The sequence below is a fragment of the Hyla sarda genome, chromosome 12 (genome assembly GCF_029499605.1).
Source record: "Hyla sarda isolate aHylSar1 chromosome 12, aHylSar1.hap1, whole genome shotgun sequence".
Classification (NCBI taxonomy): Eukaryota; Metazoa; Chordata; class Amphibia; order Anura; family Hylidae; genus Hyla; species Hyla sarda.
Genome location: NC_079200.1, coordinates 34,315,754 through 34,338,127, shown reverse-complemented (window position 1 = coordinate 34,338,127; position 22,374 = coordinate 34,315,754). Strand labels below are relative to the sequence as shown.

The 22,374-nt window shown below is 45.2% G+C and overlaps 1 protein-coding gene across 2 annotated transcripts in view; it reads left to right on the top strand.

Annotated features, from left to right (window-relative positions):
- CWC25 (CWC25 spliceosome associated protein homolog) overlaps positions 1-13,832 on the top strand; it is a 35,280-nt gene extending 21,448 nt beyond the window's left edge. For both annotated transcript variants that reach the window (XM_056547618.1, XM_056547619.1), the window contains 6 exons: positions 22-149; positions 277-346; positions 2,618-2,712; positions 4,106-4,198; positions 7,860-8,018; positions 13,499-13,832. In XM_056547618.1, coding sequence (XP_056403593.1) covers positions 22-149; positions 277-346; positions 2,618-2,712; positions 4,106-4,198; positions 7,860-8,018; positions 13,499-13,613 — 660 coding nt within the window. In that variant the 3' untranslated portion in view covers positions 13,614-13,832. The remainder of the gene's footprint in view (positions 1-21; positions 150-276; positions 347-2,617; positions 2,713-4,105; positions 4,199-7,859; positions 8,019-13,498) is intronic.
- The last annotated feature ends 8,542 nt before the right edge of the window (positions 13,833-22,374 follow it).

Genomic DNA, 22,374 nt, shown 5'->3' with positions numbered 1-22,374 from the left:
ATTGATGACTGTTTTATCCAGCTCCAAAGTAGCCTGGATAAAAAGAGCAAGAAGAAGAAGAAGGAAAAAAAGAAGAGGAAGAAGGAGCGACGGTCAAGTTCAAGCAGCAGCAGTGAAGAGAGTGACAGCGATCAGGACGACAGAAGCAGGTTGGCCTTTTATCCAAGTTGCTGGGAATTGTATTGTCTCACACTGTAATACATTGAAGTGCATATTGCTCTGTATTGTCTATATTCGTTTAAAAGTCAACTTTTGTTCCCCCTTCTTTTTTTTAAGGGCTCCCAAACACCGACAACATTCCCCGTCACCTCCACTTCATCAGAGGGCATCAGGCTATGGACTACAGGTATTTCACATGACACTGTTTTGTATACTTGCATGTACAGTATGATTTGGCTCTGGTATTGGATATACAGAACCCTTAGACATCAATGCAAACACACATGCATCGATCATCTATAAAGGCCCTCTACAAACTGGACCCCCAGATGTTGCAAAACTACAACTCCCAGCATGCCCGGACAGCCATTGGCTGTCCGGGCATGCTGAGAGTTGTAGTTTTGCAACATCTGGAGGTCCACAGTTTGGAGACCACTAATCTAGTGACAATAGACTCTGTCGGGGGAAGATACATCAAGCAGCAAGTTAACAGTCAGTTCTAGTAGATGTGAGGTGAAGGTTGTCCTATCTGATCCAAACCCACAAAACGGTTACAGTAGGGCAAATTTCTTGAAAAGATACTGCTGGCGATGGAGTCAGATCACACACGGGGCCTTGTAGTCACAGGCCAATCAGAGGGCCCATGCTGAGCCCTAAGCGCCAACAAAAACAGTATTGTGGAACTATGGTGGGCTGGTCTTTTGAATTACGTTTTCTTTTACACTGTGAATGGCATCTGGGTGCACTATGGGAAGAGAAGACAGTGGAGACAGTGTAATTCTCTGGGAAACCTTAGTTTCTGATGTTCACATGAATATTATGGTGACACAAATCACTTACAAAGTTGTGTCTGCCATGAGGTGAGAGACTCAGACGGATCCCTCCAAGGAACAGCCCAGGATAAAGGCAGCGCACAAGACTTCAAAGGTAAAATGGTTTATTTACCCGGCATGCAACGCGTTTCGCTGGATAACCAGCTTCATCAGGCAACGTGAGAGAAGTATCTGAGGTGAGAGAAGTATCTTGCCTCAAGCAGCATATTGCAGAGTCCCTGAGGGGCCGCACTCTTCTATGGAGATTTTCTTATGGTTTTATGAATCAATGCCTTAGACAGCAGAAAAGGTAGAATCGGCCCTGTTACCTACCTTAAAGAAGATGTCCATAGGTAAGAAATGTATCCCCTGTCCAAGTTTCGTACTCAGCACGTCAGCTGGTGGAATCACGTCCCCTCCATTCATCTCTATGGGAGAGGCAGAGACAGGTGCACGGGTGCAAAACGTCACTTCCTCCATTAGAGCTGAAGATTGCGGGGAGATTGCGGGAGGTCCCAGCGGTCGGACCCCCCGCTATCAGACATTTATCCCCTATCCTGTGGATACAAACAAAGAAAGAATAAGTTGGCCAGCACTATTGATTCCAAATTATTTATATGGACCTGTGGATAGGGATATGTTTCTTACCGCTCGACATCATCTTTAATATTGTAGAGATCAAGCCCCTCCTCATGACAGTAGTATCTCTTAATGGCAGTGGCCTCTCTCAGTATTAATGCCCCCGTCACACTGTAAAATCTGTTCAGGAATTGTTTGAGGGCCAAGAAGAAGATTTTAAGTTGGAAACTTGGCCTCCAAATAAAACTGATAATTTGCGGGATATATAGATATATAGATAGATATATATATATATATATATATATATATATATATATATATATATATGCCAAATTCACTACTCTGTGATCATCCCTGCTTGTCCAGCATAATAAAAGTGATTAAGATTTCTGCACCATAAGGTAATGGGTTAAAGCAGTTCTTTCCACACTGTGAGGCAGGCCTAACCAGCGAGGCGCCCCCTAGTTGTTGGTGATGCAAAGCTGATAAGGCAGTTTTCTCAAAAGTGACTATAGGCTGCCCAGTGCTTTCCCTGCCTGCAAGAATCATTTTGACTTATTTTGTACTTAGTCTCAATGACCCCTTTATTAGGTACATCTGTTTAATTGCTTGTTAAAGGGGAACTCGGGTGTCTGATTATGGGGGTCCAACCTCTGCGGCCCTCCGCCATCTCCTGCACGGTGGCCTGACTCTCCTCGTGCATGGAACGCCCCCTTTTATACATCTCTATCGGAGAGCTGGAGATAAATGAGCGATGTAACTCGTGTATCTCTGGCTCTCCCATACAGAGGCATGGAGGGGGTGAGACCCCACATATCATTGGTCTGTTGGGTGAGGCTCCAGTAGAAAAGGTTTGAGAAGATTTGGATTAAAGGCTGTTTAGATATCATGCCATTATGTCTTTTATGTAAGGCTGCTGTACAAAGGTATCTTAACCCAAAGAAGATGATGCCCAGAACTTTTAAATAACAAGTTCAGCTCGGCTTCATCTATATAAATGCTATGATCTAGGAAAAAGAGAAACGTTTTTTGTTTATTTATTTTTTAACCTTGATCCATTTTGATAGATCCGTGATTCCAGTAAAAGTAATAAAAGGGACGTACCAGCAGAACAGGACAGACACAGAGGTCGCTCAAGAAGTCCTCATCACGACAGAGTGCAGTGAGTATCGGAGTCATCCATTATGGACAGGGGGAATTTATAACAGACCCTGCGTGTTCATCCACGACCAATATGTCTATGGGTATGCCATAGCTAAATGCTGGCACTTGTGTGTTTGGGACTTAGATTTTATATATTAGACTCTTGGCTACTAAAATTGTCATGAAAGTTTATTTATAGCTAGTACCGTGATAGATATGTTTAGGGGTTATCCAGGGTTAGAATACATAACTAATATTCTTCATAAACAGTGCCTCACTTGTCCTCAAGTTGTGTGTAATTTTACAACTTGGCTCCATTCCCTTTAACGAAACTGAGCTGCATTACCACACATAAACTGAAGACTAAGGTGGTGCCATTTCTGGAAGAAAGCAGTTGTAGTTTTCTCTTTTTGGATAAACCCTTAAAAGGAGTACTCCGGGATAGAAAAATGTGTCCGCTATCATAAGGATAGAGGATAAGTGTCAGATTGTAGGGGGGGGGGGGGGGGACCTGACCGCTGGGACCCCCAGCGATCACCCGCACACCAACCCCCCCCCAAGCTCTCCTCCTGAATAGGGTGTGTCAACCACCGCACAAAGCTGTGGTTGACATGCCATCTCCATGCAGCTCTATGGGAAATGGATGAGTGCAGGGCTCTGGCTCTACCATAGAGATGCATGGAGGGGGAGTTTCGGCCACTGCTTTGTGTGGTGGTTTACACGCCCCATTCAGGAGGAGAGCTGGGGGGGCCGTGTGGGTGATTGCGAGGTTCCCAGTGGTCGGATCCCCCCAAATCTGACACTTAGCCCCTATCCCTAAATTTTTATATCCCGGAGTACTCTTTTAAAGGAGAACTCCAGAATATAAAAATTGTCCCCCATATTGCCGGCAGTAAAAAAATAAAGATGTACATACCTTTCTCCGCTCCCCCGGGGCCTCCGGTAACCGGCTCCGGTCTCCACCGCGATCCTCTTCCTGGTTGCTGGTGGTAGGAGAGTCATACTGCGCTCAACCAATCACCGGCCGCAGCGAAGTCCCGACTCGGCCGGCGATAGGCTGAGCAACAGGGTGACATTTTCGGCCCCGGCAGCAGGTGCCGGTGTAGTGAAGGATTTTGTGTCCTGAAGCGTTCTCACACTGCCGCTCAGCCTATCGCCGGCCGAGTTGGGACTTCGCTGCGGCCGGTGATTGGCTGAGCGCAGTTTGACTCTACGACCAACGGCAACCAGGAAGAGGATCGCGGCGGAGACCGGAGCCGGTTACCGGAGGCCCCGGGGGAGCGGAGGAAGGTATGTACATCTTTATTTTTTATTTTTTACTGCCGGCAGTATGGGGGACAATTTTTTTTATTCTGGAGTTCTCCTTTAAGGTTGCTAAGTTCTTGGTGTACTGAAGTCTGTTAATATTTCAGGGAAAAATCTAGGACCGATCGGAAATATAGGCGGAGTCCTTCCCCAAAGAAAGAAGAAAAGTATAGAAGACAGAGAGTATCTGGCTATACAAAGTGAGTACACAATACATGTTGTGGATCCATAAGACGTAATCTATGTTTTGTTTTGGGGTTTTTTTCTCCCCCAAAATGAAATGTCAATTTTTTTTATGTAAAATAAAAGCCATTTTCTTTAAAAACATGGAAGTGTTCCATCTGGAATATATATTGCACAGTTACACATTTGACATGTACCTGCTTAGAGTCACTGTAGATTGGAGTGTGGAGTTACATATGATGCTCAGTATAGCGTGTCTCGTATGGGATTCCTGTGCTTCATGCTGGGAGTTGTAGTTTTGCAACATCTGGAGGTCTGCAAGTTGAAGACCACTGCTATAGAGCTAAATCCTCCTTAACATCATTGACCACCAATTGCTATGCTAGGTAGTATGTGACCATTGATCTTGATGGTTATTTGAATCCAGGTGACATCCCTTAGGCTGGGTTCACACTACGTTTTTGCCATACTATTTTCAATCCGTTTTTCTAAAGAAAACCGTATGGCAAAAAAAACGGATGGAACAGTATGGAAAAAAGTAAACCGTATGTGTTTTTAAACAGTATACTGTTTTTAAAAGTGCATACAGTTCCGGCAGTTTTTATAGAAAAACAACCCATACGTTTTTGAAAATTTTGTCCATTTTTAATGGGAGGGGGTCTTGGGTGGGGACTTTTGGATTCAAATGCGCATGTGCAAAGTAAAAACGTATACGTTTTTCCCGTATGGAACCGTATACATGTGCGTTTCCCATTGACGTCCATGTTTAAAAAAAAAAAAAAAAAAAACGTATGCGGTTGCAGTACGATTTTTAAACCGGAGACAAAATCGTGGTCAACCACGGTTTTGGCTCCGGTTTAAAAACCGTACTGCAACCGCATACGTTTTTTTTTTTAACATGGACGTCAATGGGAAACGCACATGTATACGGTTCCATACGGGAAAAACGTATACGTTTTTACTTTGCACATGCGCATTTGAATCCAAAAGTCCCCACCCAAGACCCCCTCCCATTAAAAATGGACAAAATTTTCAAAAACAAATGTTTTTTTTTCTATAAAAACTGACGGAACTGTATGCACTTTTAAAAACAGTATACTGTTTAAAAACGCATATGGATTACTTTTTTCCATACTGTTCCATCCATTTTTTTGCCATACGGTTTTCTTTAGAAAAACAGATTGAAAACAGTATGGCAAAAACGTGATGTGAACCCAGCCTTAGACAGGACCTAACCATGAGAAAGTGTAGTTGTGGGACAACGGAGATTCAGCCTCAGGCTGCATTCACACCACGTTTTTGCAATACGGTTCCCGGTTTTCTATGTGCAAACCGTACGGAACCGTATAGAAAACCGTATGCATTGACTCTCCATTGAAAACCATATGCCAAACGATGCATCAGGTTGTGTCCCTTTTGCATCCTGTAAGGTTTTGTCAGGTTTTTTTTTTAACCGTACCCAAAACTGTAGTCTACCACGTTTTTTGGTCCGGGTGAAAAACTGTATTAAACCGTATACGTTTTTTTTTTAAACATGGGAGTCAATGGGAACCGTACAGACCTGTATGTGTGTACGGTTCCATCCGGTTTTCACCATACAGTTTTTGACTTTGCACATTTTTTTTTTTTTCTTGGAATTTCAATCAAACCAGTAAAACTTTATTCAAAATTGAGTGAAAAGTTAAAAACGTATACATTTTTTTATTAAAAAAAACGGATGCAACCGGACATCATTTTTTAAAACCGTATACGGTTTTTAACCGTATTCGGGTTGAAATTTGTACACACGTTTTTGATACAGTTTAGTCAGGTTTTGAGGAATCCATTTTTCTTCAAAAACCTGATACGGGAACTGTATTGCAAAAACTTGGTGTGAATGCACCCTTAAAGGGGTACTGCAGTCAGAATTAACTTATCCCCTATTCACAGGATAGGGATTAAGATATCAGACCTCCCGCGATTTGGAGCACTTGTCATCTACCTCTACATGGCACGGGCTCCATTTATTTCTATGGAGCGCGTGACGGCTAGAAGTAGCCAACACGCTTTTGACTGACCGGGATGGGGAGATCTGGAGATTGCAATGGGGGGTTGTAATCCCCCCGCAATCAGCTACTTATCCCCTATCCTGTGGATAGGAGATAAGTTTATTCTGTCTGCAGAGCCCCTTTAACCTCTTAAGGACTCGGCGTACCTGTAGGCCCGATAAAAACTGCAAAAAAATGCAAAAAATGAGCCCTCATACCGCCCCCGTACAAGGAAAAAATTAAAAAGTTATAGGGGTCAGAAGAGGACAATTTTAAACATACTAATTTTGGTTCATGTAGTTTATAATTTTTTTTAAAGTATTAAAATAAAACCTATATAAATGATATCCTTATAACCGTATGGACCTACAGAATAAAGATAAGGTGTCATTATTACCGAAAAGTGCACTGCGTAGAAACAGGTGTCCCAAAAATTTACAAAATGGCGTTTCTTTTTTTTATTTCACCCCACAAATATTTTTTTTTTGTTTGTTTTGTTTTAGTTTGTTGTCAGGAACTGTCCAGAGTAGGAGCAAATCCCCATAGCAACTACTCTGGACAGTTCCTGACACAGAGGTGTCAGCAGAGAGCACTGTGGTCAGACAGAAATTGTTTTTACAAAGAAAATAACTTCCTCTGTAGTACACAGCAGCTGATAAGTACTGGAAGGATTAAAGGGGTATTCCAGGCAAAAATATTTTATCCCCTATTCAAAGGATAGGGGATAAGGTTTCTGATCGCGGGGGGCCCGCTGCTGAGACCCCCCGCGATCTCCCTGTAGCACCCGCATTCTCTGCAGGTGCTGAGTCTCCAGTTTCGTAAACATCCAGGTTTCCGGGACTGGGGAAGTGACGCCACGCCATGTCCCCTCCATTCATGTCTATGGGAGGGGGCGTGACAGCAGTCACGCCCCCTCCCATAGACATGAATGGAGGGGGCGTGGCGTGACGTCACGTCCCCAGTCCCGGAAATCCGGAGGTTTCCAAAACTAGAGACTCATTCCCCGCATAGAATGCAGGGAGATCACGCGGGGGGTCTCAGCAGCGACCCCCCGACCCCCCCCCCCCCCCCCCCCCGCGATAAGACACTTTATCCCCTATCCTTTGAATAGGGGATAAAATGTTTTTGTCCGGAATACCCCTTTTAAGATTTTTTTTTGTAGACGCAATTTACAAATCTGTTTAACTTTCTGTTACCGGTTGATTTAAAAAAAAAATAGTTTTTTCCAGTGGAGTACCTTTTAAGTCTTAAAACTTCAGTTCTTATAGACAGGAATACAATCTATAATATGAAGTAAGGCTTTTATATACTATGGGAATTCATTTTAAAAGTGACACTGTTAGAGACATCTTAAAGTTTTGACTGGTCAGGGTATGGGTGTTCAGACTCCCACTGATAAATAGAACGATGCAGGAGAAGCACATAGCTAAGCACTTCTCCCTTGTCACTGCACAAGACTGGCTACATAGCGGTACTATGGAGTCCAATTTGTGCCACGACAAGTGGGAGAGAAGAGCTTAGCCGTGTGCTTCTCCTGCCTAATTCTAGCGATGAAATAGGAGTCTGAACACAAAGATGCCAACCGATTAAGAAACTTTTGACAAGGCAACAGGTAATGACGTAACCATGAACCTTCTTTTCCGTACTCCAGGAAGCTCTCCGCTGAAGAGCTAGAGAAACGCCGGTTGGAGATGATGGAAGACGCTCGGCAAAGGGAGAGAGAGCGTGAAAGTAATGTACGCAGGTACAAACAAGAGGAGGAGAATGAGGAAAAGAAGGTCCATCACAAAAAAGACAGCAAGTTCATACAGTAAGTATAGGAGGGGTGTGAAAGGGGTACTCCAGCCCCAAGGCATCTTATCCCCTATCCAAAGGCTGGGGACCCCTGCAATCTAGCATGCAGCATCCAGCTGTAAGCACTGCAGGAAGCGCTGGAGGCTCTGTGTAATGCCTCCCGACCACGGGGACGGAGTATTGTGACGTCACCAAAGACCCACCTAAAATATAGCTTTTATTATTTCATTTAAAAAAAACTGATATTTAATTTTTATTCCAAAGTTAAAATTATCAGGTTGTGTGGTGAGGTGCTTTTACTTTCAGCCCACTAGGTGGTGCTGTTGTGTAAGTCTCAGCTCCTGATGCCTATTCGCATCCAGTTATCGGCATATGCGAGTTATTGCTGAGGCTATAGCTTGGCGTCTCATCCCACACTTCCTGTCTAACAACCAGCGTACCCCGCGTTAACATTTCGCTAGACGACCTAGCTTTATCAAAAGGAATTCGGGTAAAGCTAGGTCGTCTAGCGAAACGTTAAAGGGGTACTGCGGTGAAAAAAATTTATTTTTATTTTTAAATCAACTGGTGCCAGAAAGTTAAACAGATTTGTAAATTACTTCTATTAAAAAAATCTTAATCCTTCCTGTACTTATTAGCTGCTGAATACTACAGTGGAAATTCTTTTCTGTTTGAAACACAGAGCTGTCTGCTGAATCACGAGCACAGTGCTCTCTGCTGACATCTCTGTCCATTTTAGGAACTGTCCAAAGTAAAAGGAAACCCCCATAGAAAAGATATGCTGTTCTGGACAGTTCCTAAAATGGACAGAGATGTCAGCAGAGAGCACTGTGCTCATGATTCAGCAGACAGCTCTGTGTTTCAATAGATAGAAGTAATTTACAAATCTGTTTAACTTTCTGGCACCAGTTGATTTAACCCCTTAATGGAACGTCATGTGTCCGCTCCCGATCTATAACGCGGGGCCATGGCGTGGCCCCGCGTCATTGCGGGTTGGGGCTGGCTGGGACCCATGGCTAATAGCGCGCAGCATTGATCGCGGTGCCGCGCGCTATTAACCCTTTTGACGTGGCGTTCAAAGTTGAACGCCGTGTCTAAAGTGAAAGTGAAACCATGCCGGTTAGCTCAGGGAGCTGTTCGGGATAGCCGCGGTGAAATCGCGGCATCCCGAACAGCTTACAGGACAGCAGGAGGGTCCCTACCTGCCTCCTCGCTGTCCGATTGCCGAATGACTGCTCAGTGCCTGAGATCCAGGCATGAGCAGTCAAGCGGCAGAATCATTGATCACTGGTTTCCTATGAGAAACCAGTGATCAATGTAAAAGATCAGTGTGTGCAGTGTTATAGGTCCCTATGGGATAACAATGATCAGTGTGTGCAGTGTTATAGGTCCCTATGGGAGCTATAACGCTGCACAAACAAAGTGAATAAAGATCATTTAACACCTTCCCTAATAAAAGTTTGAATCACCCACTTTTCCCCAGAAAAAAAAAAAACACAGTGTAAATAAAAATAAACATATGTGGTATCGCCGCGTGCGGAAATGTCCGAATTATAAAAATATATTGTTAATTAAACCGCACGGTCAATGGCGTACGCGCAAAAAAATTCCAAAATCCAATAATCAATAAGTCCTATCAATGCATAAATGGTACCATTAAAAACTTCAGATCACGGCGCAAAAAATGAGCCCTCATACCGCCCCATACACGGAAAAATAAAAAAGTTATAGGGGTCAGAAGATGACAATTTTAAACGTATTAATTTTCCTGCATGTAGTTATGATTTTTTCCAGAAGTCCGACAAAATCAAACCTATATAAGTAGGGTATCATTTTAATCATATGAACCTACAGAATAAAGATAAGGTGTCATTTTTACCGAAAAATGTACTACGTAGAAACGGAAGCCCCCAAAAGTTACAAAACGGCATTTTTTTTCAATTTTGTCTCACTGACGTCATTACAAAGTAGAATTGGTGGCGCAAAAAATAAGCCATAATATGGATTTTTAGGTGCAAAATTGGAAGAGTTATGATTGTTTTAAAGGCAAGGAGCAAAAAACGAAAATGCAAAAACGGAAAACCCCCGGTCCTTAACTCCTTGGGGACGGAGTCCATTATAACCCTAAGGACGGGAGCATTTTTTGCAATTCTGACCACTGTCACTTTAAGCATTAATAACTCTGGGATGCTTGTACTTTTCATTCTGATACCGAGATTGTTTTTTCGTGACATATTCTACTTTGTTAGTGGTAAATTTATGTCGATACTTGCATCATTTCTTGGTGAAAAATTCCAAAATTTGATGAAAATTTTTCTAACTTTGAAGCTCTCTGCTTGTAAGGAAAATAAACATTCTAAATAAATAATATTTTGATTCACATATACAATATGTCTACTTTATGTTTGCATCATAAAATTGACATGTTTTTACTTTTGGAAGACACCAGAGGGCTTCAAAGTTCAGAAGCAATTTTCTAATTTTTCACAAAATTTTCAAAATCTGAATTTTTTAGGGACCAGTTCAGTTTTGAAGTGGATTTGAAGGACCTTCATATTAGAAATACCCCATAAATTACCCCATTATAAAAACTGCACCCCTCAAAGTATTCAAAATGATATTCAGTAAGTTTGTTAACCCTTTAGGTGTTTCACAGGAATAGCAGCAAAGTGAAGGAGAAAATTCTAAATCTTAATTTTTTTACACTCGCATGTTCTTGTAGACCCAGTTTTTGAAATTTTACAAGGGGTTAAAAGGAGAAAAACTCCCCCAAAATTTGTAACCAATTTCTCTCGAGTATGGAAATACCTCATATGTGTGTGTCAAGTGTTCGGCGGGCGCAGTAGAGGGCTCAGAAGGGAAGGAGCGACAATGGGATTTTGGAGAGTGAGTTTTGCTGAAATGGTTTTTGGGGGCATGTCGCATTTAGGAAGCCCCTATGGTGCCAGAACAGCAAAAAAAAAAAAAAAAACACATGGCATACTATTTTGGAAACTACACCCCTCAAGGCACGTAACAAGGGGTCTGGTGAGCCTAACACCCCACAGGTGTTCGATGACTTTTCGTTAAATTCGGATGTGTAAATGAAAAAAAAAAAAATTCACTAAAGAGCAGGTTTTTCCCCCAAATTTACCATTTCTACAAAGGGTAATGGGAGAAAAATCCCCCGAAAATGTGTAACGCAATTTCTCCCGAGTACGGAGATACCCCATATGTGGCCCTAAACTGTTGCCTTGAAATACGACAGGGCTCTGAAGTGAGAGAGCGCCATGCCCATTTGAGGCCTGAATAAGGAATTTGCAGTAGTGGTGGACCCAGTTACAAGGATGGGGCTTGTCTCCACAAAAACCCTACAGCAGTGTCTCCCACAGGGTGCCTCCAGCTGTTGCAAGACTCCCAGCCTGCCAAGACAGTCTATGTCTGTCCGGCAACACTGGGAGTTGTGGTTTTGCCACAGCTGGAGGCGCCGTTCAGGAATCACTGCCGTATGAGACGTTTTTCATTTTTATTGGGGGGGGGGCGCGACGTGTAAGGGGGTGTATGTGTAGGGTTTTACTTTTTATTATTTGTTAGTGTAGTGTAGTGTTTTTAGGGTGCATTCACACAGGCAGGGGTTCACAGTAAGTTTCCTTAAAGGAAACCTACTGTACACCCGCACGTGTGAATGTACCCTGTACATTCACATGGGGGGGGGGGGCGCCACCCCAAACCTTCAGCTGTGGCACAATGACAACTCCCAGAATGCACTGACAGACCGTACATTCTGGGAGTTGTAGTTTTACAACAGCTGTAGGCACACTGGTGGGGAACCACTGAGTTAGAAAACAGACTCTAGCTCAGTGATTCCAACCCATGTGCCTCCAGCTGTTGCAAGACTACAACTCCCAGCATGTACGGTCTGTCAGTGCACTCTGGGAGTTGTAGTTTTGCAACAGCTGGAGGCACACGGGTTGGAATCACTGAGTTAGGAAACAGACTCTAGCTCAGTGTTTCCCAACCAGTGTGCCTACAGCTGTTGCAAAACTACAATTCCCAGCATGCCCGTACAGTCAGGGATGCTGGGCGTGTAGTTCTGCAATATCTGGCCCTTCAGATGTTGCAGAACTACAACTCCCAGCATGCCTGGACAGTCTGGGCATGCTAGGAGTTGTAGTTGTGCAACAACTGGGGAAGAACAGTGGCCTCCAAACTGTAGCCCTCCAGATGTTGCAAAACTACAACTCCAAGCATGCCCAGACTGTCCAGGCATGCTGGGCGTTGTAGTTCTGCAACATCTGAAGGGCCAGATATTGCAGAACTACACGCCCAGCATCCCTGACTGTCTGGGCATGCTGGGAGTTGTAGTTTTGCAACATCTGGAGGACCACAGTTTAGAGACCACTACACAGTGGTCTCCAAACTGTGACCCTCCAGATATTGCAAAACTACAACAGCCTTTGGCTGTGTGGACATGCTGGGAGTTGTAGTTTTGCAGCTTTTAGAAGGCCACAGTGAAGATCACTTATCGCGATCTTCACTGCAGCCTTCTCAGCCGCACTTTCCGGCCACCGCTCTTCCTCCTGCCGCCGCTGCTTCGGGATGCCTCCGCAGGTCCAAGTCAAGTAAGCCGGGCCATGTCCCCCCGCCGCCCGTGTTCCCCCCGCTCTGTACCGACTCCTATCGGTGCGCAGAGCGGGGGGAAATGAACTCTAACCCCCCGCCCCCCTCCTGCCATTGGTGGTCAGCCTGACCGACCAATGGCAGGGATTAGGAGGGGGTGGCAACACTGCCACCTCGTTCCTATGCTTTAGGCTGGTCGGAGCCGATCAGTCTTATTTTCCGGGAGATCGGGTCACCAGTGACCCGATTTGGCCGGATCGTGGCAAATCGCAGGTCTGAATTGACCTGCAATTTGCTGCGATCGCCGATATGGGGGGGAGGGGGGGGGGTCCTAGGCATTGCCACGGGATGCCTGCTGATAGATATCAGCAGGCATCCCGGTCCGATCACTGCCCGGCGAGCGGCAGTGATCGGAAATGCCGAGGGCGTATGGATACGCCCTCCGTCCTTAAGTGACGGGACGCGAGGGCGTATGCATACGCCCTTCGTCCCCAAGGAGTTAAGGGGTTTAAAAAAAAAAAAAAAAGGTTTTCACCGGAGTACCCCTTTAATAATCCTGAGACCCACTGGGACACTTTTTTTGAATTGATTGTGACGTCACGACTCCGCCCCGTGTGACATCACGCCCCACCCCCTCAATGCAAGTCCATGGGTGGGGCGTGATGTCACAATACTCTGTCCCCGTGGTCGGGAGGCATTACACAGAGAGCCTCCAGCGCTTCCTGCAGTGCTTACAGGTGAATGCTGTATGTTAGATTGCGGGGGTCCCTTTGGATAGGGGATAAGATGTCTTGGGGCCGGAGAACCCCTTTAAAGCTCCGCCTAGTCCTGTTATTTTTTGCTTGGTCTCCCTTGTCCTGACCTCTCCATCTGTTCTCTCTTATTTCTCCTGTACAGTCAGATGAAGCTGGAGAGCGCAGCCTCCTCCTCGCTGGAGGACAGGGTGAAGCGCAATATTCATGGAATCCAGCGGACCACCGCTTCTCTTGAGAAGAATTTCATGAAAAGATGAAAACTTTGACAGTCTGCCACCTCTGCTATAATTAGTATTTTTTTATTTAACAATCTTCCTTCAGTTTTTTTATATGTACAGTGTTCTATTTTACCATTGACTATCGCAATGTCCTCATCATTGTTTTACTGTATTTGTATGAAATGTTTGAGTATATTATAAATGTCTTCTATATTAAACTGTCCTTTTCCATCACTTGTGACCCATTCAACAATTACTAGGAAACAGCATAATTGGACCGATCAGTCGTGTTTTTTGTGGATCTGTATAGATTATATAGATGAGGCATAAGTGAAGAGCTTTATCATTATGGGGCTCGAATTGATGTATTTTTTTGTGTTTTGTTTTACTATTAAAAGGGGTACTCTGGTGAAAATGATTATTATTTTTTTTTTATCAACTAATGCCAGAAAGTTAAACAGATTTTTAAATTACTTCTATTTAAAAAAAAATAAAAATAAAAAAATCTTAATCCTTCCAGTACTTATTAGTACTTAATACTACAGAGGAAATTATTTTCTTTTTGGATTTCTTTTCTGTCTGTCCACAGTTCTCTCTGCTGACACCTCTGTCCATATCAGGAACTACATAGTTAGTTAGTACGGTCGAAAAAAGACATATGTCCATCAAGTTCAACCAGGGAATTAAGGGGTAGGGGTGTGGCGCGATATTGGGGAAGGGATGGGATTTTATATTTCTTCATAAGCATTAATGTTATTTTGTTCCAGGAATGTATCTAATCCTGTTTTAAAGCTGTTAATTGTTCCTGCTGTGACCAGTTCCTGAGGTAGACCGTTCCATAAATTCACAGTCCTCACGGTAAAGAAGGCGTGTCGCCCCTTGAGACTAAACCTTTTCTTCTCCAGACGGAGGGAGTGCCCCCTCGTCCTTTGGGGGGGTTTAACCTGGAACAGTTTTTCTCCATATTTTTTGTATGGGCCATTAATATACTTATATACGTTTATCATATCCCCCCTTAAACGTCTCTTCTCAAGACTAAACAATTGTAACTCCTTTAATCGCTCCTCATAGCTAAGATGTTCCATGCCCCATATTAGTTTAGTCGCGCGTCTCTGCACCCTTTCCAACTCCGCAGTGTCCCTTTTATGGACAGGTGCCCAAAACTGAACAGCATATTCCAGGTGAGGCCGTACCAATGCTTTATAAAGGGGGAGTATTATGTCCCTGTCCCTTGAGTCCATGCCTCTTTTTATACATGACAATATCCTGCCGGCTTTGGAAGCAGCAGCCTGACATTGCATGCTATTCTGTAGTCTGTGATCTACAAGTACACCCAGATCCTTCTCTACCAGTGACTCTGCCAGTTTAATCCCCCCTAAGACATACGATGCATGCAGGTTATTAGTACCCAGATGCATAACTTTACATTTATCCACATTGAACCTCATTTGCCAAGTGGATGCCCAGACACTTAGTCTATCCAAGTCATCTTGTAACCTATACACATCCTCTATAGACTGTACCGTGCTACAAAGCTTGGTGTCATCTGCAAAGATAGAAACAGAGCTGTTAATACCATCCTCTATATCATTGATAAATAAATTAAACAACAGCGGGCCCAGTACTGAACCTTGGGGTACACCACTAATAACCGGGGACCAATCAGAGTACGAATCATTGACCACCACTCTCTGGGTACGATCCATGAGCCAGTGTTCAATCCAGTTGCAAACTAAAGTTTCCAAACCCAAAGACCTTAACTTACCTGTCAGATGTCTGTGAGGGACAGTATCAAACGCTTTAGCAAAATCCAGAAACACTATATCCACAGCCATTCCTCTATATACAGAGCCCCCCTCTATATACACAGCCCCCCCTCTATATACACAGCCCCCCCCCTCTATATCCACAGCCATTCCTCTGTCAAGGCTTCTACTCACCTCTTCATAAAAGCAAATTAGATTGGTTTGACAACTTCTATCCTTAGTAAACCCATGCTGGCTATCACTTATAATACTATTATCCCCTATGTATTCCTGTATGTAATCCCTTATAAGTCCTTCAAACTATTTACCCACAATGCACGTTAGACTTACCGGTCTATAATTGCCTGGCGAAGACCTAGAGCCCTTCTTGAAGATTGGCACCACATTCGCCTTGCGCCAGTCCCTTGGCACAATACCAGACACCAGAGAATCTCTAAATATCATGAACAGGGGTACAGATATTACTGAACTTACCTCTCTAAGAACTCTTGGGTGTAGTCCATCTGGCCCTGGGGATTTGCTTACATTTATATCACTTAACTTACCTTGTACCATCTCTACATTAAGCCAGTTCAGTACATTACATGATGTGTTACCAGCACTGACCTGGTCAATGTCAGCTCCTTCTTCCCTAGTATATACAGAACTAAAGAACCCATTCAGTAGCTCCGCCTTCTCTTGATCGCCCGTGACAACCACCCCATTATCATTATTAAGGGGTCCTACATGCTCTGTCCTTGGTTTTTTTTGCATTTATATATCTAAAAAAATATTTTGGATTAGTTTTGCTTTCTTTGGCCACCTGTCTCTCATTTTGAATTTTTGCTGTTTTTATTACATTTTTACAGATTTTATTAAGCTCTTTGTACTGTTTAAATGTCCTGTCCTGATCAGGAGAAAATCCCCATAAGCAAACATATGCTGCTCTGGACAGTTCCTAAAATGGACAGAGGTGTCAGCAGAGAGCACTGTGGACGGACAGAAAAGAAATTAAAAAAGAAAAGAATTTCCTCTGTAGTATTAAAGGAGTACTCCTGCACGCACTTTTTTCCTTTTATCCCGTCCGGGCTGCAAAATAAAAGAAAACACACTTTCTCTTACCTGCCAACGAGCCCCCGGAGCTCCGGTACACTCCTGTACAGGTGTTCGGTCCCCGGGCTGTATTCTTCTTACTTCCTGTTAGCCCGACACGTCACACGGAGCTTCAGCCTATCACTGGCCGAGGCGGGACATTGCTGCGGCCTGTGATAGGCTGAAGCTCCGTGTGACGTGCCGGGCTAACAGGAAGTAAGAATAATACAGCCCGCGGACCGAACACCTGTATCGGAGCTCCGGGGGCTCGTTGGCATGTAAGAGAAAGTGTGTTTTCTTTTATTTTGCAGCCCGGACGGGATAAAAGGAAAAAAGTGCGCGCCGGAGTACTCCTTTAAGCAGCTAATAAGTACTGGAAGGATTAAGATTTATTTTTTTTAAATAGAAGTAATTTACAAATCTGTGTGTTTTTCACCGGAGTACCCCTTTAAAGGATGAATGCTCAGTATTTGGGTTATTCCACATGACGCTAGAGCCCTACATCTGCCACATACACAGTTATATACTTCAAATGTATTCACAGGAATCCATTCACCTGAAAACATCCATAGGGTGTATTATTGGGAGTCAGTGGTGATGTATCCCTGTACAGTGCTATACATTGGTCATCACATTCTCCCGCTGTATATGTCAAACATAATATAAGATGTATTGTATAGAAAGGATAGCACTCACCACACCTCTTCTTCTTCTGTACTGTTCTTTATTCAGATATTCACATTAAACAAGGTTTAAAAGCGGGCAGCGGCATGCCGCTGCCCGCTTTTGAACCTTGTTTAATGTGAATATCTGAATAAAGAAAAGTACAGAAGAAGAAGAGGTGTGGTGAGTGCTATCCTTTCTATACAATACATGTTTATGGATCTGCCAATATGTACATTAACTAGCACCCCCCACCGATATGCTTATACCTGCACCAGTTAGGGAATCGATGCACCTGGTGGGATAATAACACAGAGCACAAATAGCGCAGCGGCATACCGCTACTGTTTCTACTACTATATACAGTCATGGCCGTAAATGTTGGCACCCCTGAAATTTTTCTAGAAAATGAAGTATTTCTCACAGAAAAGGATTGCAGTAACACATGTTTTGCTATACACATGTTTATTCCCTTTGTGTGTATTGGAACTAAACCAAAAAAAGGGAGGGAAAAAAGAAAATTGGACATAATGTCACCAAACTCCAAAAATGGGCTGGACAAAATTATTGGCACCCTTTCAAAATTGTGGAAAAATAAGATTTTTTTTTCAAGCATGTGATGCTCCTTTAAACTCACCTGGGGCAAGTAACAGGTGTGGGCAATATAAAAATTACACCTGAAAGCAGATAAAAAGGAGAGAAGTTCACTTAGTCTTTGCATTGTGTGTCTGTGTGCGCCACACTAAGCATGGACAACAGAAAGAGGAGAAGAGAACTGTCTGAGGACTTGAGAACCAAAATTGTGGAAAAATATTAACATTCTCAAGGTTACAAGTCCATCTCCAGAGATCTAGATTTGCCTTTGTCCCAAGTGCGCAACATTATCAAGAAGTTTGCAACCCATGGCACTGTAGCTAATCTCCCTGGGATTGGATGGAAGAGAAAAATTGATGAAAGGTGTCAAAGCAGGATAGTCCGGATGGTGGATAAGCAGCCCCAAACAAGTTCCGAAGATATTCAAGCTGTCCTGCAGGCTCAGGGAGCATCAGGGTCAGCGCAAACTGTCGACATTTAAATGAAATTAAACGCTATGGCAGGAGACCCAGGAGGACCCCCCTGCTGACACAGAGACATAAAAAAGCAAGACTACATTTTGCCAAAATGAACTTGAGTAAGCCAAAATCCTTCTGGGAAAACGTCTTGTGGACAGATGAAACCAAGATAGAGCTTTTTTGGTAAAGCAAATCATTCTGTTTCCGAAAACAGAATGAGGCCTACAAAGAAAAGAACACAGTACCTACAGTGAAATATGGTGGAGGTTCAATGATATTTTTGGGTTGTTTTGTTGCCTCTGGCACTGGGTGCCTTGAATGTGTACAAGGCATCATGAAATCTGAGGATTACCAATGGATTATGGGTCGCACTGTACAGCCTAGTGTCAGAAAGCTGGGTTTGCTTCCGAGATCTTGGGTCTTCCAGCAGGACAATGACCCCAAACATATGTCAAAAAGCCCCCAGAAAACGATGGCAACAAAGTGCTGGTGAGTTTTGAAGTGGCCAGCAAATAGTCTAGATTTTAAAATTGATGTTGGGAAAAGGCGCCTTCCAATAAGAGAGACCTGGAGCAGTTTGCAAAGGAAGAGTGGTCCAACATTCCGGCTGAGAGGTGTAAGAAGCTTATTGATGGTTATAGGAAGTGACTGATTTCAGTTATTTTTTCCAAAGGGTGTGCAACCAAAAATTAAGTTAAGGGTGCCAATAATTTTGTCCAACCCATTTTTGGAGTTTGGTGACATAATGTCCAATTAGCTTTTTTTCCTCCCTTTTTTGGTTTAGTTCCAATACACACAAAGGGAATAAACATGTGTATAGCAAAACATTACTGCAATCCTTTTCTGTGAGAAATACTTCATTTTCTAGAAAAATGTCAGGGATGCCAACATTTACGGCCATGACTGTATATATAAACAGGCACTTCAATTTATGGGGCTTATGGCAAGATGCAGGGTGCACACAGGACACCAGGGACTGTATGCATGCTGTCATTTGGGTGGATTAGGCTATGTTCACAAAGGCGAAATCTGTGCGGAATGTCCACACGAAAAAACAGGTGCGGACATTCCGCATATTTGACTTACTGGTGGGTGCTAGTACCACTTGGAAATGTGCTGTCTCATAGAAGGCAATGCATTTCCTTGTGGGCTCCGCAGAAAGAATAGTTTTGACTATTCTATCTGCAGATAAAGGAATATGAATTTCCGCACCAAAACATCTGGCGCGGAAATTCTGCTGCGTGAATAGTGCCGCAGAATCCCATTGAACTCAATGGGACAAGCGGCAGTGGAATTTCCACACAATTTTTGCCCGTATATACATTTGGACTTTATTATACAGTGTTTATGAATGTGTACATATACCGTATTTTTCGCCGTATAAGATGCACTTTTTCTTCCCCAAAACTGGGGGGAAAAAGTCGGTGCGTCTTATACGGCGAATACACCCCTATCGCGGCGGTCCCTGCGGCCATCAACGGCCGGGACCGGCGGCTAATACAGGACATCACCGATCGCGGTGATGCCCTGTATTAACCCTTCAGACACGGCGATCAAAGCTGACCGCCACGTCTGAAGGGAAAGTGACACTAACCCGGCTGTTCAGTTGGGCTGTTCGGGACCGCCGCGATTTCACCGCGGCGGTCCCGAACAGCCCGACTGAATAGCCGGGTTAGTGCTTACAGGACACCAGGAGGGACCTTACCTGCCTCCTCGGTGTCTTCTCCGTTCAGGGATCCCCTGTATGGCCGGCGCTCTCCTTCCTCGTCATCACGTCGTCGCTTACGTGCGTCGGCGTGCGTAGCGACGTTATGGCGGTGACGGAGAGTGAGGATACCCGGCCGGCAGCAGAGACGTTCCGGAGCGACGGGGACACGGCGACAGCGATGGAGCGACATCCAGGGCAGCGGTGACGGGTCCGGAGCGGCGGGGACACGCGAGTATTCCCTCCTATGCAGTGGTCTTCAATCTGCGGACCTCCAGATGTTGCAAAACTACAACTCCCAGCATGCCCGGACAGCCGACGGCTGTCCGGGCATGCTGGGAGTTGTAGTTTTGCAACATCTGGAGGTCCACAGATTGAAGACCACTATTGGGTTCAAAAGCTTTATTTTTTTAGATTTTGCACCTATAAAATTGGGTGCGTCTTATACGCCGGTGCGCCCTATAGGGCGAAAAATACGGTACTATAAGGACGTCCATCAGGAGATAAGGTATGCACATAACATTGGATGAGACAATGGTGCCTGTACACGCCTCCTTAGGCTGATGTTCACAGGGGGGAGTATTTGCCGAATGCCTGCCCTGAAAAACAAGTGCAGACATTCTGCAAATAGTGGTCATCGGGACAAGGGTTTTTGGAACTTTGGAAATTCCACCGTGTGCGCGATGCGCCAGAATTCCATTGAAAACTGAATTTCAGAGCTGAATTTTCTGCTAGGAACATGGCCATACAGTAGCGTGTCCAAACATTGCTTATAAATCAGTGGTTTGCAACCTCTCCAGCTGTTGCGCTCGCTTCATATCGGGTGAGTACTGCTGCTATCAGCAGCCGGGACTCATCGATATTGGCGGACATCAGTGATCATGCTGATATCTGCCATTAAAGGGGTACTCCGCTGCTCAGTGTTTGGAGAAAACTGTTCCGAACGCTGGATCCGGCAGCTAGTGATGTCATAGCCCGCCCCCTCAATGCAAGTCTATGGGAGGGGGCGTGACTACAGCCACGCCCCCTCCCATAGTCTTGCATCGAGGGGGCGGGGCCATCAGGGGTCAAGTCCTGGGGGAAAAAAGTGCAGGAACTCACCCAAGATTTCCACCGAAAGGCGGAATGGGAACTGTGTTCCTGCTGTGGAAAAAGTGCAGGAACTTAGTTCCCACGCGTTCCTGCAGGACTTGAGCCCTGGAGGCCATGACGTCACGAGCTCCTGGCGGTGGCTCCAGCGTTCGAAATAGTTTGTTCCAAACTCTGAGAAGCGGAGTACCCCTTTAACCCTATAGAGGCCGTGATCAATGCTGATCTCAAAGCTCGGCGCTGGTCCGGTGCTGCAGGACTGTCCGGAGAGGAGGTGGTCCGGTGGGATAGTGGTTCCGGGCTGCTATCTTCACCGGGAGCGCCTCTTATCCGCGCTGCGGGCCCGGAATAGAGGCGTTGCCTTGACAATGACGCAGAAGTACGTTGGCAATGAACGCACCTCTGCGCCGTTGTCATGGCAACGTGACTATTCTGGGGCCGGGCCCGAAGCGCTTAGAAGAGGCGCTCCCGGTGAAGATAGCAGCCCGGAACCACTATCCCACCGGACCACCTCCTCTCCGGACAGTCCTGCAGCACCGGACCAGCACCGAGTGGAGGTGAGTACTGTACAGAACTAAAGGGGGTGAGAGGGGGCTGGATGATGTCGAAGGCCGCAGTGGTCTTCAACCTGCGGACCTCTGGAGGTTTCAAAACTACAACTCCCAGCAAGCCCGGACAGCCGATGGCTGCCCGGGCTTGCTGGGAGTTGTAGTTTTGAAACCTCTGGAGGTCCGCAGGTTGAAGACCACTGCGGGTGGGGGAGTTCACTCGAGTATAAGCCGAGGGGGGTGTTTTCAGCACGAAAAATCGTGCTGAAAAACTCGGCTTATACTCGAGTATATACGGTATAGGGAAAATGAAGATGCCAGTGGGTATGGGGGGCATCCTCAGAACCCCACAGTGTGATTTGGGGGGGGGTCTCTTATACCCCCCCCCCCATGCCATCTAATGATAGCATATAGAAGTCCCTTATGGAGACTTAAAGGGGTACTCCGCCCCTAGACATCTTATCCCCTATCCAAAGGATAGGGGATAAGATGTCAGGTCGCCGGGGTCCCGCTGCTGGGGACCCCGGGGATCGCTGCTGCAGCACCCCACTATCATTACTGCGCAGAGCGAGATCGCTCTGCACGTAATGACGGGCAATACAGGGGCCGGAGCATCGTTACGTCACTGCTCCGCCCCTTGTGACGTCACGGCCCGCCCCCGTCAATTCAAGTCTATGGGAAGGGGGCGTGGCCCCTGCCATAGACTTGCATTAAGGGGACGGGCCGTGATGTCATGAGGGGCGGAGCCATGACGTCACGCTGCTCCGGCCCCTGTATCGCCCGTCATTACGCACAGAGCGAACTCGCTCTGTGCAGTAATGATGGCGGGGTGCCGCAGCGGCGATCCTGGGGGTCCCCAGCAGCGGGACCGCGGCGATCTAACATCTTATCCCCTATCCTTTGGAT